This window comes from Lutjanus erythropterus, chromosome 7 (genome assembly GCF_056507025.1).
Source record: "Lutjanus erythropterus isolate fLutEry1 chromosome 7, fLutEry1.hap2, whole genome shotgun sequence".
NCBI lineage: Eukaryota > Metazoa > Chordata > Actinopteri > Lutjaniformes > Lutjanidae > Lutjanus > Lutjanus erythropterus.
The window spans coordinates 16,484,188-16,502,636 of NC_139323.1; the positions used below are offsets into that span (position 1 = coordinate 16,484,188).

The 18,449-nt window shown below is 38.8% G+C and overlaps 1 protein-coding gene across 1 annotated transcript; it reads right to left on the reverse strand.

Annotated features, from left to right (window-relative positions):
- Nucleotides 1-2,366: 2,366 nt before the first annotated feature.
- map2k2a (mitogen-activated protein kinase kinase 2a) lies at nucleotides 2,367-16,297 on the reverse strand. Its single transcript, XM_084722948.1, has 11 exons — nucleotides 15,445-16,297; nucleotides 14,017-14,227; nucleotides 11,466-11,612; nucleotides 11,258-11,335; nucleotides 10,760-10,811; nucleotides 6,971-7,095; nucleotides 6,147-6,360; nucleotides 5,894-5,958; nucleotides 5,715-5,776; nucleotides 4,298-4,343; nucleotides 2,367-4,205 (listed from the first exon to the last, which is right to left on the reverse strand). Exons 1-11 carry the CDS (start codon nucleotides 15,531-15,533, stop codon nucleotides 4,095-4,097), a joined length of 1,200 nt encoding a protein of 399 aa, XP_084579074.1. The 5' UTR covers nucleotides 15,534-16,297; the 3' UTR covers nucleotides 2,367-4,094.
- Between the last annotated feature and the right edge of the window lie 2,152 nt (nucleotides 16,298-18,449).

Genomic DNA, 18,449 nt, shown 5'->3' on the forward strand with positions numbered 1-18,449 from the left:
ACGGGCGTCAAACTTTAGAAACACCCATGAATTGCAGTATTTTGGTGTTTGGTATCATCCCTTGCTATAATTTGTGATGCTAAGTGAAGAGGATGCAGGTGGATAAGTTGCAGCCTAAGTGAAATTAAAACAGCAGGATATACACTTTTATATAAATGCATTATATTTACACAAGTTGCCTACTATTCAGTGTTGCCCTGATTATGCACAGTCAAAATTAGTTGTCCTCAGCCCAAGGCAGTCTGAGATGATGTCAGACATTTTTATGGCAATGTCGCCTTTCAGTCCAATATAAACTGGTCCTCTCCAACTCCAGACACCCCACATTAGATCTGTGTTTGTCATTACTGTCTGAATGATGCTTTAGATTAAGTCCAGCCAAAAAAGGGGGCAGTTCACACAAATTCCTAGATACAGATCCCTGTTTTGACCTATGAACAACAACTCAAACAGTTTAAGTTAGTACATGTAAATGTGTCTATGGCTGCAGGCCTACACTAAAGTCCTGGGGCCACTAGAAAAAAAGAGAGTTTAGCCAATGTAATACTCATTCCATGAGTAAGTTACAACAGTGATTTCAAACTGGGGTCTGAGGACCAACAGAGATCCTTGAGTGGGTTGTAGAGGGCCCCCAGCAAAAAAAGCAAACAAAAATTTAACGTCTGATCACATGTTTTGGAAGTTGAAACAACAAAGAAAGAGGAAGTGTTGCCCTTTTCTGATTGATTGTAATTATAGTGATTGTAGTTTCGACATTTATTTACTATTTAGACTATTATTTTCAAATATATAAAATAAGAAAATGCTCAGCCTTGGTTCCTTAAGACCAGATCCAAATGCATTTATTAATTTCAGGAAAATCAGTGAAATTCCCCAGTACTATAACTTTGAAATATCTTTTGAAACTAAGTAACACATATTTAAGCTATATGTTTCACTTTCATTCATTGAAACTGTCTGGAGCCCCCTGGAGAGGCCCACCACCTACTTTGAAAACCTCTGAGTTAGTACATGTAAAAATGAACCTGCGGATGTAACGTTACGCATAAGTTACACGTAGCACTGGGGTCAGTAAGAAAAGTTTAGGTGATAGCCTACTCACTTCATAAGCAGGTTATAATGTCGAGTTTAAGTAGAAAACTGAAGTTCTACATATTTCATATTGGTGAGGTGAGGCACAGACTGTCACCCTGCTCTGTGTGAAGCCTAAACTTAAGCCTCAAGTTAAGACTTTCCCTTATTAACCTGTAACGTTAATAACCTAACGTTAGCTAAAGTCGCTAAAACGCTAAACTAAGAGGGGGCTAAAGTAAAAAACAGTTAGCTATATTTTTAAAAAATATGCAATGAAAAGAAGTAATTAAAGAAAATAAAACACTTGCCACTTTAAAGTTAGAAATAACCCGCTTCTCCAAGTCGTCATCCATCTTTCAGAATATTTGTAGCTAGTTAGTTTATTGAATTTTAGCTAGCTTACCTGGTGGGCCCCGCGATCACTACTGTTGCTATGGTTTCCTGCATTTCGCACACTGAGGACACCTGCCAGCCAATCAGAGACGACTACCTCCGCGTCTACGGTATGAGCTGTTAAAGGCTAGTTGGGAAGTCGTTCGGGTTGTGGTGTATGACAGTGTGTCTAAATATTAAAATGCTCAGAAGAGACCACACCTATTATTAAACAAACACTAGAACAGGGATTGTTGCAAGGATTTGAGAAATGCTGGTCATGAAAGAAAGTCAGCTCCTGCACCCACTGCACGCCCCTTCGCTTCAAAGTTCAGCCTCGCTGGAAAGTAACAGTACAGTACAGTACTACCTAACTGGAGCATTTCAATGTTAAGCTCTGTTATACTTATTAGTTACTTTAGTTTTGATACTTAAAAGTACATTTGGCTGATACTGTTTATGTTCTTTTACATAACATTTTGAATTCAGGACTTTTACTTCAACATTATTGATTATATGTCTGCTGTAAAACCTGAGACCTCCACCACTGTTAACGCTGTTCATATTTCATTTATTGTTAACTACTGAAATATAGTTCACCATTTATAAAACACATTACCAAGAACAACATTGTGATGGGATGTCATGGCCCAGAAGTAACCCCAAAAAGTAATTGAATCATCCTGGACATGATTTCAGTCTTCTCAGTAGTTGCTACACCCTGACAACTACCATGTCAATATATATTATTAGTGAAGTGAAATATTTCCATGTCTGTACAGTTGATATTGCTTTGTTGAAAGAGGATAATAAATTTACTAGTGTGGCACAATTTCAAATGTATTCTTCCACAGCAGTCTGTTAGAGAGATAGATGCATAGTAGTAACACTGACAGTCAAAAATGAGCAACAACATACAGTACATTCACAAATAGGTTTTATTTTAATCTTTTTATACATTATAACCATATCCAACACATTTTTATATTATAATAAAATGACTCTTCTCCCTTGTCATTTACATAAATCAAAAATTTGTATATTAAGACTGCAAAATAGTACTCCTGTAATTTTTGTATATAGCTTTGTACACATACAAGTGCCAATGCATTCATTTCGCTCTGAACGAATGCACACTTCTGGGGGAATAAGAAAGGGCAGCCATAAGCAGAGAGAATACAAGAGCTCTAGCAAGACGGCAGGCTAGCAAGTAACACCACCACCACCACCACCATGTGACCAACACTGACCTGGGTTAAAATGTTCAGTCAAACCCTTTGTACTACTTTGTACTTATATCACAATTATTCGGATTAAATCAAAGGGAAAAGTGTTTTCAATTGCATTTCAACCCAAGTATTTTCCAAAAGCACACCTCTAGGCTGGTTGTGTCCCAAGAGAAAGCTTGGAGCGCCACACGTAGCAGTACAGTGAAAACATAATCAAATACACTTCAGGGGAAAAGTACAGACCAACAACAAAGAAAGAAAAAAAAAAGTCAAATTAGTCAACGTGATTAAAATTTCATATTGACATTGCAGAGATTCAGGCTTTTGATAAAAACACCAGCTAATCATCCCCATCATGATCCTGGGAAATAAAATACACATACAGTATTAGAAAGATAATAAACCATGCTATATCATCCCATGAATACATTTTGATCATTGTTTTCTCAATGTCAGTGAAGACATTCTGGCATATATCAGGCCTCCACAGCATATGCCTCCTCCCACATGAGAAGAGACAGCGTGGGATGTGATTTGAAATGTATGTTGAGGAAACAATGTCAACACAATTGGAGTGTACGTCACTGAATGAAAGAAATCAAAACATTCAAAGTACATTGATATACTGTTGCATGACTGTGCATACAAAAAACTGATCAGGCATTGAAAAAATTTTAGTAGTCATTAGTACCCTCTTTGGTTTGTGACATTGTTCACAAAGTGATCTTTAGAGTGATCGCTCATTTACCAAAAAGCAAAATGACTCCACATACGCCCATTTGTCCTGCACTCTACTCACAAATTTTGATTATTATATTGGAGGTAATTGCAAGGTCTCTGCAGATAATGTTTTAGCATGGATAATTTTGACCAAGGGATTTTAAAATCAAAATACCTGCACTCACCTACAATAAAAGCAATTTAGAATCTGCAAGTAGATAATATGTTTGGATTTCTCTCGGTTTGGAAATCTCTACAGCAGGTAATTTATTAAAATACAGTCCCACGAGCCATCAGCCATTGCCATAGAAAAGGTTAATACAGAATATTCAACAATACAAAAGAAGTTTGTCAATCAATGCAAATTCAGCTGACACACTGGCAGCCCTTCAGTGCTTTTACATCCTCTGTAGCAGTGTGGAAAAGTGAGTTGGGGCTACTGTTTGACACTGGCATGGTGAAGCTGAGGCCTTACAGTACAATGACTCAACGGGGCCCTGCTGCTGGTGAAGAAATAAATGACAGGGGAGGCCAAAAAGTTTTTTTGTTGTTGTTGTTGTTGTTTTTTGTTTTTTTACCCAAGAGCAAGATGAAAAAAGTGCCAATGTGTGTGATGGCTTGTGTATGTGTAAGTGCAGTATATTTATGTGTATGCAAGCAAGACCCAGAGGTGTGTGTCAGAGGGCAGTGGGGACCTGTTCACTCAGTGCCGCGGGTGGGAGTACTGGGCTGGTTGAGGCCCATGGTTTTGCACAACCAGCCAGCAAAGTCCACTTCCTCCACTTCTGATCGTTTGATGAATGTATGACTCTGATAGAAAACCAAAGGGAAAAGCATTGTTTGTACTAGTAGCATCGTTAACACAAAAAATAATATCCGAGGAATGAAGTTCAGGTACTCACCATCAGCATTTTCAGATCTGCCCTCTCAGCTGGGTTTTTGATCAAACTGCAGATAAAATGACACCAAAACAGTTACTGACATGAGAAACTAAAGAACTGCTTCTACCAACGAAAGATTAAGTTGGATTTTTCCAAACAATCTCAGATCTCACGAGACTAGTTTCTGCAATCACCTAACAACTTATGCATTTCAGTAAACACTACGACTAACCCAAATATTTTGATGCTTCTACCGTTGCCATGGTAATCAAAATCTAAATCAGTACACAAATGCTTTTTTTTTTCTTTTTACTTTGAGGAGAGGAAGGAGATGTTTCAGCTGCATAGAAAACGAGGCAAAATACCGATAAAGAGTGAGAAATAGAGCTCATGTATCACATTTAATTAAGCCCCTTATGCACTAGACAACAAACCCACTAATATCTGACTTTTGTCTTCAACGGAAAAAGGTGAAATTGGCATTTATTCCCTGGTCAAATAACTGCAGCAGTCACAGGTTTTCATCAGCTCCAGCTCCAATTGGCAGGGATGGAAACATAACAACTGTGGACACGCTAATTTTTGCCCTTTTCCAGTGGAGGCAAATGAGGGCTTGCCACCTCTGTCAGTAACTATGGTGACTCTTTTGCCCCTTTTCCAGGCTGGCTTGACTTGACTCGGTTTGACTCGTTGCATCAGCCCAGCATGGTGGACTTTGCACACCGTGAGGGTGTGTATTTAACTGATACACACTCGTCCTGAGTTGTGTGTCTATGTATTGGAGATTAGATGTGCTATAAATTCTTCACAATGAAAGACTCAAGTTTTTTTTTTTTTTGTTTTGTTTTAGATAAAAGTGTTTAACATATAATTAAGAAACCAAATTTTGAACCACAGAGAATCAGTTAAGAGTTTAAACTCATTTCTCTCTGCACAGACATGATACTTTCCAGGGCATGTAAGAAATTAAACAAAAATGCAAACTTATTTACTGGCAATGGGAAAGGAATCTCTCACCTATTACAGTGGGATTGGGCACACTTAAAAAAACAAAACAAACCATGAACTACGAGTTCAGAGAACAGGAAAACAGTGGCCGATGTCTCCCCTCTTCATCATTCATTAGACTCATGATTACAATAACAAAGTATATAAATAAATAATGACTAAGTTTATGAGAAGTGTGATAGCTTGAAGCTTTGGATATTTGTAGGCAAATCTAACTGAGGCTTTGAAGCCGCAGAAATGTTATTTGGGACTGCCCTGGTCAATACCAACTACTGTGTCTTCATGTCACAAGACATCAAATACTCAAGGACCAAAGCGTAGAAATTTAACCTATCAATAGTATTGCCTTCTTGTGGTTATTTTTGGTATAAAAACATTTAAGAGCACACTGTCCATTTCTTTGGTAGCTCCCTCTAAAAATGCTGCTTACCATTTTGTCACAAAGTCCTGGAAGTCATTGGTAAACACCCCAAGTGGCAGTTTAGGAGGCGGCTGAAGAGGAACCAAGAATCAAAGATCAGAAACAGAATTATTAAAGCAATCATACACTGTGTGCCTTTGTGTAGAGAGGGAAAAATCTATGTTGTGCAAATCACAACTTTCTCAGACCTCATTCACAATGTAGTCCAAAAGTTCAAAGATGGCCATGGCAGGTCTACTGTCCATTCCATGTCCTGTGGAGAAGTTGCATAACAATGATACAATTAGAATTTTTTCCCCTCCAATAACAAATTAATTGTAATCAAATCTTAAGAAAGCCTTTATTCAATTATATTTGAAAGCTTTTATCCTGAAGACATGAATGTAAAAAGTTTGTACAAATCTACATGTACACTTTAGTAAAAGTTTTTGCATTTCATACCGCTCACAGGCCGGCCTGGTGGTCTGGGCCTCTGCGTGTTGGTGTGAGGCTCTCCCTCGGCCCCGTCCATAACGGCCCGTCCGAAGATGCCTTCCAGCTCTTTGGCATCTGGTGGGGGGATGGGGTAGCGGCCAATCGCCAACTCTACCAGGGACAGACCCATGCTCCACACGTCAGACTGAACCGAGTAGTGAGTGCCCTGCAGTCTCTCCGGCTGTTGAGAAACACACTATCTACGTCAGAGCAGAGCAGGTAGCAGCCAAGATGCCAGGCAGGAGAAAGGGTTGGGCAGAGGGTTGGGTGGGGAAGGAACAGGAAGTGGAGGAGAGGATAATGGCAAGGGAAGAGGAGGAGGAGGGGGGTGTTATGGCAAAGAGAGCTGGGGTGTGGTAAGGGGACAGAGGATGGGAGGGTTTGGCAAGAGCTGAAGACGAGCTTTAGTTTTAGTTAGAAGGGTGAGCAAGGACAGGTGTGTGTGTGTTGGGCAATTATGATAAAAAGACACACCACTGGTGCTTTGTGGGTAAGAGATGGGAATCGGATGGGACAAACAAGCAGCTTTTCGACACTGCACCCACCAGGTGTCTAAGAGTGAGGGGAGAGAAGGACGAGACAGAGCGAGCACAGTTGCCTCGCTCTTTGCCAAAGAGCCCTTTCCTGGGCACAGCCCTCGCTTCTTGGCAGGGGAGTGAGGGAGGGCAGGAGGAAGGGAAGGCAGAGGGCGGGGCCAGGGAGCGAGAGCAATGTGAGAAAAGAGGAGAAGGAAAGTGGGGATAGGGCCAGAGGAAAAGGGGTGGGGGCGCAGGCGTGCAGAGCTGACTCACCGACATGTAGGAGCGCGTTCCAACAAAGGAGTTGGCCATGGAATCTATGAGCTGGCCGCTCACACCAAAGTCGCACAGCTTGATCTCCCCGCGAGAGTTGACCAGGATGTTGGAGGGCTTGACATCTATGGTGCAGAGGAGACGTGGACAAACAAATGTACATAATGTTTACAGTGTCTCCATACTGAACACCTTTGAGCTGTGTAATTTGAGCTGCACAGTTTTTGTAGACATCAGCATGAAAGGAGAATGCTACAAATAGGAAATCATGACCAGACAAATAGCAAATAAGACCACTGCTACACTGGTGTGTTAAAATATATGTGGGCTTCTGTGTGTAAGTACATGTAGGGGCCTGGATGTATGTGTATATATGACTATGCCCATCATATGAACTGCGTCTATCCATGTTCTTCAGGAGATTAGTTGTCTAGTCAACTCAACGACTCATAATTTTGTCAATTGAACTGGATATGGCTGTTCAAAATGAAGATAAGACTATTAATTTCTTTCTTTCACAGTAAATCATAAAAAAATATCAGCCAACATGAGTATGCCCATCTTCTTGCCTCATCTGTGATATGAAAACACAACAAAATAAATGTGTGTATTCCCCTTTCTCATAGTTCAGGTGTAAAATCCCAGCATACAGCAGCTCGTCTCTCCTAGCTGCTGACATCATGTTACCTGCACTCCATTTCTTGGTATCGTTTAGTTAGTAAAGTTTACAGGCTGCCACTGCCTCTTACCAGTTAAAAACCCAGAACATGTTGTCACGTGGATTTCTTATTTCTACATTAGTGTACAACTAATGTAAAAATATATTTACAATTCTCCTATTCATAATTCCTCAGTGAAATGAGGAATTACGAATAGGAATGAGGTGTATTTTTGCAAGCTTCTGTTTTATCTTGTCACTGTAATGCACACCGACTGATACAAAAAAACAAAACAAAACAAGAAAAAAAATACAAACAAACAAAAAAATGCAAAAATCCCAACTGATCAACTTCTCAGAATCTCAGTTGACTGAGGGGTCTCCGCCTGATGATTTGACTTATCAACTTTCAGGGGGCATCCTTACAAATTAGTAATATGTTATTAATGTGCAATGCCAGTTTACATTTGTGTCCAAGGTGTTATGCCAGGGCTGCAGCCCTAATTGCCAGATGTAAACCAGCAAGGTGGAAAGTAAAGACATCTCTTTTTTGAGCTACTGTAACTGTGAATTTCTTCAGTGTAGGACCAGGAAAGTTTATTGTATCTTATCTTGTAAAACCTGCATGGTTTATCAGTATTTTGATCTAGAAAATGAAAATAAGGTTATATGTAGTCTGCATCAGATTAAACTATCATCTAACCAATCAACCAGTGCGATGTGTAACCAAATTCAGTACAGGTCTGTGGTCATTAACCTAGAAGCTGAGCAGGCTGCTGGTGCTTTCACTGCCACTGTTGGTAACATGCAGCAATTAATATGAGCCCATATTGAGACCGGTGGACTTGTCAAAATTTAAATTTATATTTAATTGACAGAGAAATTATTCACTGGCATGCACAGCACACCCACTGCCCCGGCATTGTCTGTGGTACTGCATTCATTGAGCAAGGGAGAAAATGGCTATAACTCAAGCTGAGCCTCTGTTATAAACAGGCCTGGTCCTCCACATTTCCCGCTCATCACTGAGCAACATCCTGCAAAATAATGGGGTAAGACTGAGCCCTGCAATCTGTCCTCTGTGGTGTGTGACCCCCTCCTACCAACCAAGGACACGTGAGGAGTGATTGAGACAGAGGTGGCATGAAAGACTGGGAGAAAGATGGAGGGAGACACAGAGGGAGGGGTCAACAAGGCGCGGCTGCTGTATAATCACATCTGAGAGGCTGTAATTACCGCCTGAGCTCACAGACAACTGTCCTGGAGTACCACCGACCCTGTAAGACCGTGAGACTTCAATGCACTGTGCAGGTCTGTCTGCAGCCTTCACCAGTACTTAACAGGACAAAAACACACCCATGGTTCCACAGATGTGTGCTGTGAAAAACTTCACTGCCTTTGACTTTGCTATGGTGTGACTTGTGATTTTGTTTGAATGCAAAGATAATGGTTTTTACTAAGCCTTTTTTTCCTTCATGCTACAAATTTCCATGATCAGGAACTCGTGATATTCCCAAATAATAGCCTGCCTTGTGGTGAGCGTGTTAAAGCTCTTAAGATGTTGATGCAGTGCATATGGAGGAAAAAGCATGAAGACAATTAATAAAAAATTTTGAATTTGAACTTGAACAGGGACGACTGGAGCCGGTCTAGTTAATGTGGCTGCATTTAAAGTGGTTTCATTGACATAAAAAGTTCATGGAGATTTGGAAATAGCTATCATACCTAAATGCTTTTTGTTAGAGCTTGTTTCAGAGCAGCAAGGATAATAATGTCAGTGGAAAATTCAAGGATAACCCTGCTTTTCTTAACGTGATATTTAGACTGTAACGTTTGCATGGTCTGAATCTCTGCTGGTTGCCTCTCAGACATCAGCAAAATTTAACCACCACTAATACCGAAGGGATGGGGATCATTATATTACCCACAACACACATCCTTAAAAAACATTTACATGTATTTTTTCTAAATGAGGGATGACTGTCCTGTAATCTGGAACATGACAGAGTTGCTTTACTCATATAGCAATTCTATACATTTTACATTTTTACATTTTATTAACAAAAACAACTAAAAAATATTTCAGATTTAGCGCTTTCTTTGAGTGCCTTGAGGCAAAGATGCCATATATCACATTAAAATAGGAATTAGCAATTGAAAACATGCTAATATGCTTTAGTATAACACGTAGTAGTACTGTTGCAGTAAGACTGTAAGAAGTTGATATGCTCATTAATTTTCAGTATTTTTATCTTTGGTTTTGCAAACACACTGACTCTGGATGGTACTCACCCATAGACAGAGGTGATGTGCTGATGAGAGGACAAAGGGCAGTGGATGTGTAGAGGTGTGACTTTGAAGACGTTTGTGGATGAAAGAGGTGAAAGTGGCATGAAAAATAGGAGGAGCGGGATAGTGAAGTAAAGGCAATCTATACAGATTACAAGTTTTGGATTTTCATTTAGTGCAATTTAAATGTAATCACTGGACAGTGTGTTGGTTTAAAGCTACTACTAGAAACTTTTATATCATGTTGTTTTTGGAGGCCCCTGTGGACTAAAGCAGTGTTTCCTCCACCATAACCGCAAAACATAACATCAAAATAAAATTATCCAAAAACATAAATCCTCCTTCCTTTTAAACTGGCTGATGTACTACTCACTGTAACTTTGGCTGGGAAAATGTAAACACAGCCTCACAGGCTCATTTCACGGAGATTCTGACCCAGTGGCAGGCATGCTTGTGTCACTATGCCATAAAAAATAATGAAAGTGTATCCATCAAATTTTTTTGTTATCTTGGACATCTGAAGACACACCATCTTGTGTATTATTGATTCCGAAACAAATTTACTGGACAGGAATCAATAAATAACCAAAAAAACAAAACAATTGTGCGATGAACACTGCATTCTGTGATTTACAAATTAATTTACAGTGCTACTACAACATGAATGTACACATACAGCCTTATCATAATCATTATAAGTCTAATAATTTTGTTAGTCAACCACCTATCATTTGATTTTGTAAACTACACACTCACTGTTTCTTGCACTGCAGTGATTTGAAAATGTTGCAGAAGGGATTTTGAGAGCAATGTAATTTATTGCAACTAGACAACACCCCTACCTCTGTGCATGATCTGGTGCTTCTCCCGCAGGTAAGCTAATCCCCTCAATACCTGTAAACAAGAAAGGAAAACATTTAACAAAACATAAATAAATAAAGAGCCAAGTCTCAGACAAGAGTCTATGTAGACACATTAAAAAACAACCTTTCCCTGTGTAGATGTCAGTAAAAAGCACACATTATTTTTAATAAATCCATTATTACACTTGATTATTTGGATGTGATGTAAGATTTTGAGTTAAGAAAAACACAGTTGGCCCTGTTGTTTGTGACTCATGCCTGACAGCTTGTTAAGCAACATCACAAGAGACACACACCCACAATCAGCAGTGCATATTCAAATACATCTATAGTAACAAGCTTTAAGAATCTTCACATCACTGCCAAATTTAAATAGCCACAAAGTTTAAAATCTGATAAGCTGTTCTCAGATCTGAAAATCACATAAAAAGGCAAAGTCTACATGTGTAATTGTAGTAGAATTAGTTAACTACATACAGCTATGCTAACTTTTCCCAGGATTTCTTCTGGGATTCTTCTGGCTTCCTTCAGAACCTGGTCCAAGGATCCACCATCCTGTAGAAACAAGTTGCACTATTCAATTCCGACTTTTCATTTTCAACATATGAGACAAAATACTGGTATCCAAACACATCAATGCTATGTTCGTCGGTAGTAGGCCCTGACAACAGTCTTTGTCTCTCACCATGTGCTCCATACAGATGCTGATCTCGCCGTCGCTGTAAAAGGCTCCATAGAAGCCCACAATGTAGGGGGAGTTGCATTCATGCAACACCTGCAGCTCTCTGATAATCTGGTTTCTGATGGCAGGCTTGATTTCCAGGTGGATCAACTGAAGGGGAAAAGAATGAGACCATAAAGTACTATTCTGATTAATGCAATTAGACCATTCACTGACCTTCTTACATCTCAAGATACATTTCAGAGGTGGTGGTGGTATAACAATATGTGTGTGTGAGTTCCCTATTAGCAATTTCAGCACATGGGCTACTATTTGGAATTTCTCATTTAAAATACTTTCCATTACTGACACAAATGAGTCCACACATACACAGAATGTCATACTTAATAATAATACACTGGGAAGAAAAAAAAAGAAAAAGATTAGGAATCGTTACTCAACCAGGCTTTATATTTGAGATCATCAAGCCAGCCCTCATAACTAATGAGTGCTGCCAATGCTAGTAGTATCAAGAGGGAAGTACAACCTAATTTTGCTGTACAACCCTGTGTTGTATGATGATAAAATGTCTTTGAATGTTTGAATTATTTTCATTTAACACACAGAATAAATAATTATGTTATCTATACCCCCTAACCACCATACTTAAAAGAAAAAAAAGAAATAAAAAACTAAAATAATTACATTTTTGCGGCATCTGTGTACAGCCTTGTTAATTCATTGTGTCGATGACGGACAGTCATTAAAGATTCCTTGCAGACTTTCTGTTTACTTTTCTTATAGCTTGGTCAAAGATTAACTCATAACTGTTCAAACAAGCTTAATATTTGGCTATTTATGATTTTTATGCAACTCAAAATATAGTAGAGATGCACCGATTTCAATTTTCAATTTTCTTTCTTTTTTGAAGGGTCTGACCTACTGATTTTCAGTCTAAGCAGTCTCACAAACATTTTTGCAACTTTTCTTGTAAAACATTTAATTGTATGTTCATAATAAGACACTGACTATTAAATATTCATTAAATACTATTTCAATTTTCTCCAAAGTCCTCCAGGTTACAACCAGGCCTTATTATAGTTTTATATTAAAATTATGAATCAGGTGAATGGGATCTCGTGGGATGCGATTTCACGTGATCTCCTGTGGAAGCAGATGTAAACAAACCGGAGACTGACGCGGTGCAACAGTTTGCTGCAGTAAAACTTTGCCGTTCTGAGCATTGCCGATTAATCGGTGCAAGTCTAAAATATAGCAGCATTTTCTGTTCAACTATTTTGGTTGTAAATGTCTGAATGTGGTATAATTATAAGGCCGTTCAGTCGCATGTCATACTTTTTGTTGTGTCTTTTGATGACATCAAGCTCGCTCTGGCCTCTTCCCTGTCACACACGTTTTGGTAGCATTAGCATCTGTACTTTGAATTTACTAGATTCTGAATTTTATATTTTAAAAGACAGAACTTGGGCAATAGTCTGGAAACGCACTATATTTTTCCATACTCTTCTTTTTTCCTGATTCCCAAATTTCCAGACCTGGAAATTACTAAAACCAAATGCCAAACTTTTCCACACTGCATGAAACCCTGACAAGTTCCCATATTTTTCCAAATTGTTTCTCATCCCCTGTGGAATTTTCAGGGGAAATTCAATTGACGTGTCAACAAACACTTGAGAGCCAACAAGCTTGTGCTTGTTTGAGTTTCTGCTGCAGTGCTTGCACAGACCTTCTGTCTCTTAAACTGTACATCCCATTTTATGATCAAAATAAGGGGAAATAGGCTACCTAGGCCACTGTAAGTATAAAACTTTATACAAAGAAAGTTTTAAGAGCCCCATATTTTTGACACAGATACATACGTCTATATTTGAGAGACTTAGAGAAAATAATTAGTTGATTATTCTTTTAAACACATAAAAAATGGAAATACTCATAAGGATCCCTTTACCCCAGATATGTTTTGAGCCAGACATTTAACAGCGTAAACATAAACTCGTCAGTGCTCTCTCATTGACAAAATTTTGTCTTACTTATGTGAATCACTGCCAATGATTTATCTGCAACTGCATCTAATATTGGTCAATATATCTGCCAAAATGATTTTTTTTCCATTTGGCATTGGTCTCGTCAAACTACCTGTAGCTCACAATTGAGGGTCTTAACTTCCCAAACTGTACACTGCTGCCACCAGTCCATAATAAGGACATATTTGCATCTTGATCTTGTCCAAGTATAGATGAAAAAATTTCACAGCTTATAGTGAGCCCTTCAAAATTCTCACTTATGTTAAGAATAACTGCTCTTGTACATTTAGAGATATTTTTGGCGAGTACTGTGTTTGTTATAGTGCATGGTGTGCTTCTCTCCACACAATAAGTCGGTGTGGCTCCATGCAAAAGTGGGTACAGCAAACCAAGCCAAAACCAGCACTATGGCGCAATGATAAAATCTAAACTTCACAAATCTAAAAACACCCAAAATGTATTCTGATTCAACTCCCTCCAACTGTCACACTTCATCTACAACAAAAAATTTAACAAATGTTAATTTTCACCTTCCGAGCCATGACCAATCCCGATGGTTTGTGGCGGACCTTGTTGACCACTCCTCCGTTTCCAGCACCCAACTCACATATGGGGTCAAAATCCTCATCCTTCAGCTCCCCGACCTGAGCTTTCTGGGTAAGAAAAGCTTCCAATCGTTTCCTCTGTTGTTCGTCCAGGTCCAGCTCACCCAGTTTCTTTTGTAAGGCCTCGAGGTTGGCTCTAAAGAAGAGGAGGCAGTCACTTTAGCACAGTGTAGTAGAGTCAACAGAAATCCTGAGAGCTCTACATAATATAAATAGACATTTATACATGTACATAATGATCCACACCATGTATGTATATTCATTCAGTATTTATATATAGACTCCCCACCCCCCGACATACTCTCTTCCTTTATTTGTCCATGTTTTTAGTTGTATGGCTACTACTGTAAGTACACTGAGAGCAGTGACAAACCAGGGTCAAATTCCTTGTATGCATATACATACTTGGCCATTGAAGTCAACTGTGATTCTTAGAGAAAGAGGGAAATGACAAGACAGGAACATTTAAATTCGCAAATCACAGAAGACTGCAGCCACCCAGACTAAGGACTGTTCATACTACTGCAGTCTGGTAGACATTAGCAGAGCAGACCAGCAGCTGTAATCTTAGTGATCATCATAAGGATCACACGATTATCTCAATGTATGCCCTGGCCACTTCCTATGCAAACTCAATGTACATCATTATATTCATTGGCACTCCTACACTTTGTATTACAAATATTGGATTTTTAGGGCCGATGCCAAAACAGATACCGATATGAGGGAGTAAAACAATTTTAATATTGATATATCGATCGATATTGCATACATTCATACACGTGTGTGTGTGTGTGTGTATAAAATGCTATATATAACATTAAAATGCCATCAGGGCAATGGAACAGTAAAGTTTATTGGTAATTTTATTATTTATTAAAAAACACAAACAGAAAAACTTTAATTAAGAAATGTCTCAGATATACATAAAAAGCTGTCTCTAAAACCAATGTTTTTAATAAAGCCTAACTTCTGTTATGTAAAGTATCAACCAGCATATAACATATACATAATTTATATCACGTCTTTAACCATTTTTTAATGGTTCAATAATAATGGTTGGTCAAGACCTTATTTGTGTTTAATCATCTGATATTTCTTCATATGCTTACATGCAGCTGTTGCTTGCCATGTCACAACAATTTCATTGCTCCCTGTTGTTACCCTGTATGTTTGACAAATAAAACACTTTGAGTTTGTATTTAAGGGCTACATTAAAATGAGAGGGGTGCGTAGAAATACATGTGTTGAAGTGTTGAAAATGGTGATGACCTAGCTATACAAACGATAATTACAGACATACTCTCTTTACCACAGCCACAATTCATTTGAACTCATATTAGAGCTACTCACTCAGATGCAGCATCAATGGTGTTGGAGGTGGCCTGTCCTTCTCCAATGGGCCTGATGGTCAGGGGACCGGGTCTTCTTTTAGGAGCCATTTCAATAACTACCCTAGACGACTTCCTCAAATAAAGCACTAACCTGCAGTGAGCTGGCAAGCTGCTAATCTAGCCTTTAACTTGCTCAAAACTCAGTCTGAAAAAAAGCAACAGGATCAGCTCTGGAAGGCTAGTAACTTGGCTAGCTAACGTTAGCAAAGTTAGTGCACTTTCGGTAGCATGTCAGTCAGCTATTTCGGTGAATAGTATCATGCCGAGGTGCACTTTAAAACTCAGATCGTTTTTCTGGTGCATCTATAGCTTTTGGAGCCAACGCATTCCTATTTTCCTAGCTTCTTCTGGGTTATCTACCTGCTGCTGCTACTAGCTACTAGCTGCCTAGCTGCTACTAGCTAGCACCAGCTCCTGGAAAATCGTGCCCTGCGTCTCTCAATGTGCAGCAGCCCTTCGCTGCTTCTTCTCAGCTTTCAGCACACAGCGGCCCGCCACGGGAAATTTACCGGCCGTTACACCGGGACACCGACTCTGCCGACTTCCCTCTGCAGCGTCCGAGAGAGAAATCCCTCCGTGTTTGCGCTCGGGGTGTGGGGTTCAGAAGCGAAAAAGGGCTTTGGCTGTGGCTGGTGGTGGTGCTTCAATACAGGAAGCAGCAGCTGCAGCATCAGACCTGTGTGACACCCACAGGGAGAGCCCCTCATAAATAGCGCGAGACTGAGAGGCCGTCTGACATGTTCATGCGAGAGATGCAGAAATCTCCTGAGAGATGGACGACATCTGCAGTTTGTGATGACACCTCCGATATACTGATTTTAATGAGCTAAAAGCTCAGTTTAACCATATCTTATCCACCCCCTGCTGCTTTCTTATGTGTTTTAATGGCTGTTAGTAAACAAACTGCAAAATACATTACTGCCATCCGGTGGTGAGAAGGCGGAACTGAAGATTTACAATAGATGATTGTTTATTATTATTATTGCAGATTATGTCATTTAAACAGTCTTAAAAACTGAAGTACATTTTAAGTAAAGAAATACAAAAATACTAATGTATTTATTGATCTTACCAAAGCTTTTGATTTGGTGGGTGATTTGGAAGTCTTTTGGACAGACTTCATACTATTGGCCTTTTCCATCAGGCGTTGCTGTGATCAGTGTGTTGTTTTGAGAGGGTGTTAAAAGATTTGCTTACTCAGCAGAAAGGTGTGCCTCAAGAGTTTTTAATTTAGACACCGTTTTCTCTATTTTTATTACTAATCTCCCACTTTTTTATAATTGTTATGAACAAGTATATGCAGATGATAAAATCATATTTACTGTGTCACCAATTCAAGATCCCTGCAATCTGATTTTGATATTCCACAAACTTGATTGTCAGCTAGTAAATTATTGCTCAGTAAAACAAAAACCTTTGCAGTGCTTCCTGGTGAGGGGCAGAGCCTCAACTCCAAATCCAAGTCTTATGTTTTAACTTGTCTGTGGATGAACTCAAACTTAACTTTAGACCAGAAATTGATAATTTTACCTGTAAATATCCATTCATTGTCACAATTTTGTTTATTGAAAAAAGTTTTGTTTTCTTATCTTAATGTTATCACTGTTCCTTCATTTATTTAAAGATTAACACTTTTCCTTTTATTTAAGTGCATTAAGTCTAAGTACTCTATTGTAACTCTATTTTTTTTTTCTTTTATACTTTTTGATGTGTTGTTTAGTTTGTTGTTTGGTTGTTTGTCACTGTTATTGTGTCTTGTACTGTTCTGTTGCCCATTTGTGCTTGTTTGGGCCCAGCACCTGTCCTACTAGAATAAAGAGCTTATTATATCAAAGCCTGCAGTGATGCTTTTCAACATATTATGGTTTTCAGTATATTATGCATAATATAATATGTTCTCTATCATATTTCCATCAAATATGATAGTGTCCTTAAATGCACAAAAGCAAGCCTCAAATTAATCAAAGTTTTATTTTCTTAAAATATTCTGTTTCCAAAATTTCAATCCCCAGAGCAGCTGCAAACTATTATCATGGAATATATCAAGTGCCACCATCTTTATTCACCAGCAGCTTCCTTTTTCTTCCCAGAATACACAAGCAATGCCACCAAACATGTTCCTGTAATATGTAACTGCTTTATTCTCTGAATCTCTCGCTATTTCCCCACTTTGAACTTTTCTGCTGACAGCAAACATCTTATCTGTATTTTCATCAACTTACAAATGTTACCAACAGGGATGATACAAAATAATGCTGCTCCAGCCACCTCACACCATCATACCGCAGGCTACTTATCCCCCGTAGCTTCTCAGAATAATTACACATCTGTGACATACAGCACGTAAACTTTCTCACATGCGCCTCACTGTCTGATAACATCTTATAACCAACCTTCCTCTTGTTGTTTCACTTGTTCATACAGCATTTCTGAAACACTCAGCAGTGAATAGGGTGAAAACTATTAGAAAGCATTTTCCCAGAAGTCATAATCTTCAGCACCAAGCCCCTGTGCTATTGGGAGAAAACCAAATCAAAAGAATACATTAAATATAAATAATTAATCAGAAATTATGTGTGTATTGAGATCTATGTCAGGTTATCTGCCTTTTTCACTGAAGATATTTGGATAGGCCACAACAGCAAACCCACAGGTATAAATAACAAAGTTAACAGTGGCTTAGACAGCCATATTGATATAAAAGAGTAAACACTGATGTTACCGGTGATGGTCTGGTTAACCTGTGTTTATGTTGTGTTATAATGTTTCATAACCAGTTAAAAGTTCCTTGTGGCAGCTTTAAAGCCCTGTTCCATTTGGTGTGAGCCAACATTAGCAATAGCAGATCCTTAATTAATATCACTGGTAACACCTGTGTTTACTCTACTATTTCATATCAATATGACTGCTTTGAAAAAGGTCTATTGTGTGTTCTGGGTCACTGTCACACTGCCATGATTTACT

What these genes read in the sequence shown, in the direction of transcription:
- map2k2a (XM_084722948.1), bottom strand. Translation starts at nt 15,533, where the DNA reads ATGGCTCCTAAAAGAAGACCCGGTCCCCTGACCATCAGGCCCATTGGA. An exon ending in ACCAGGCCGGCCTGTGAGCG is followed by an intron (nt 5,959 to 6,146) that starts GTATGAAATGCA and finishes ACTTCTCCACAG; the next exon opens with GACATGGAATGGACAGTAGA. An exon ending in CAGGACTTTGTGACAAAATG is followed by an intron (nt 4,344 to 5,714) that starts GTAAGCAGCATT and finishes TTTTATCTGCAG; the next exon opens with TTTGATCAAAAACCCAGCTG.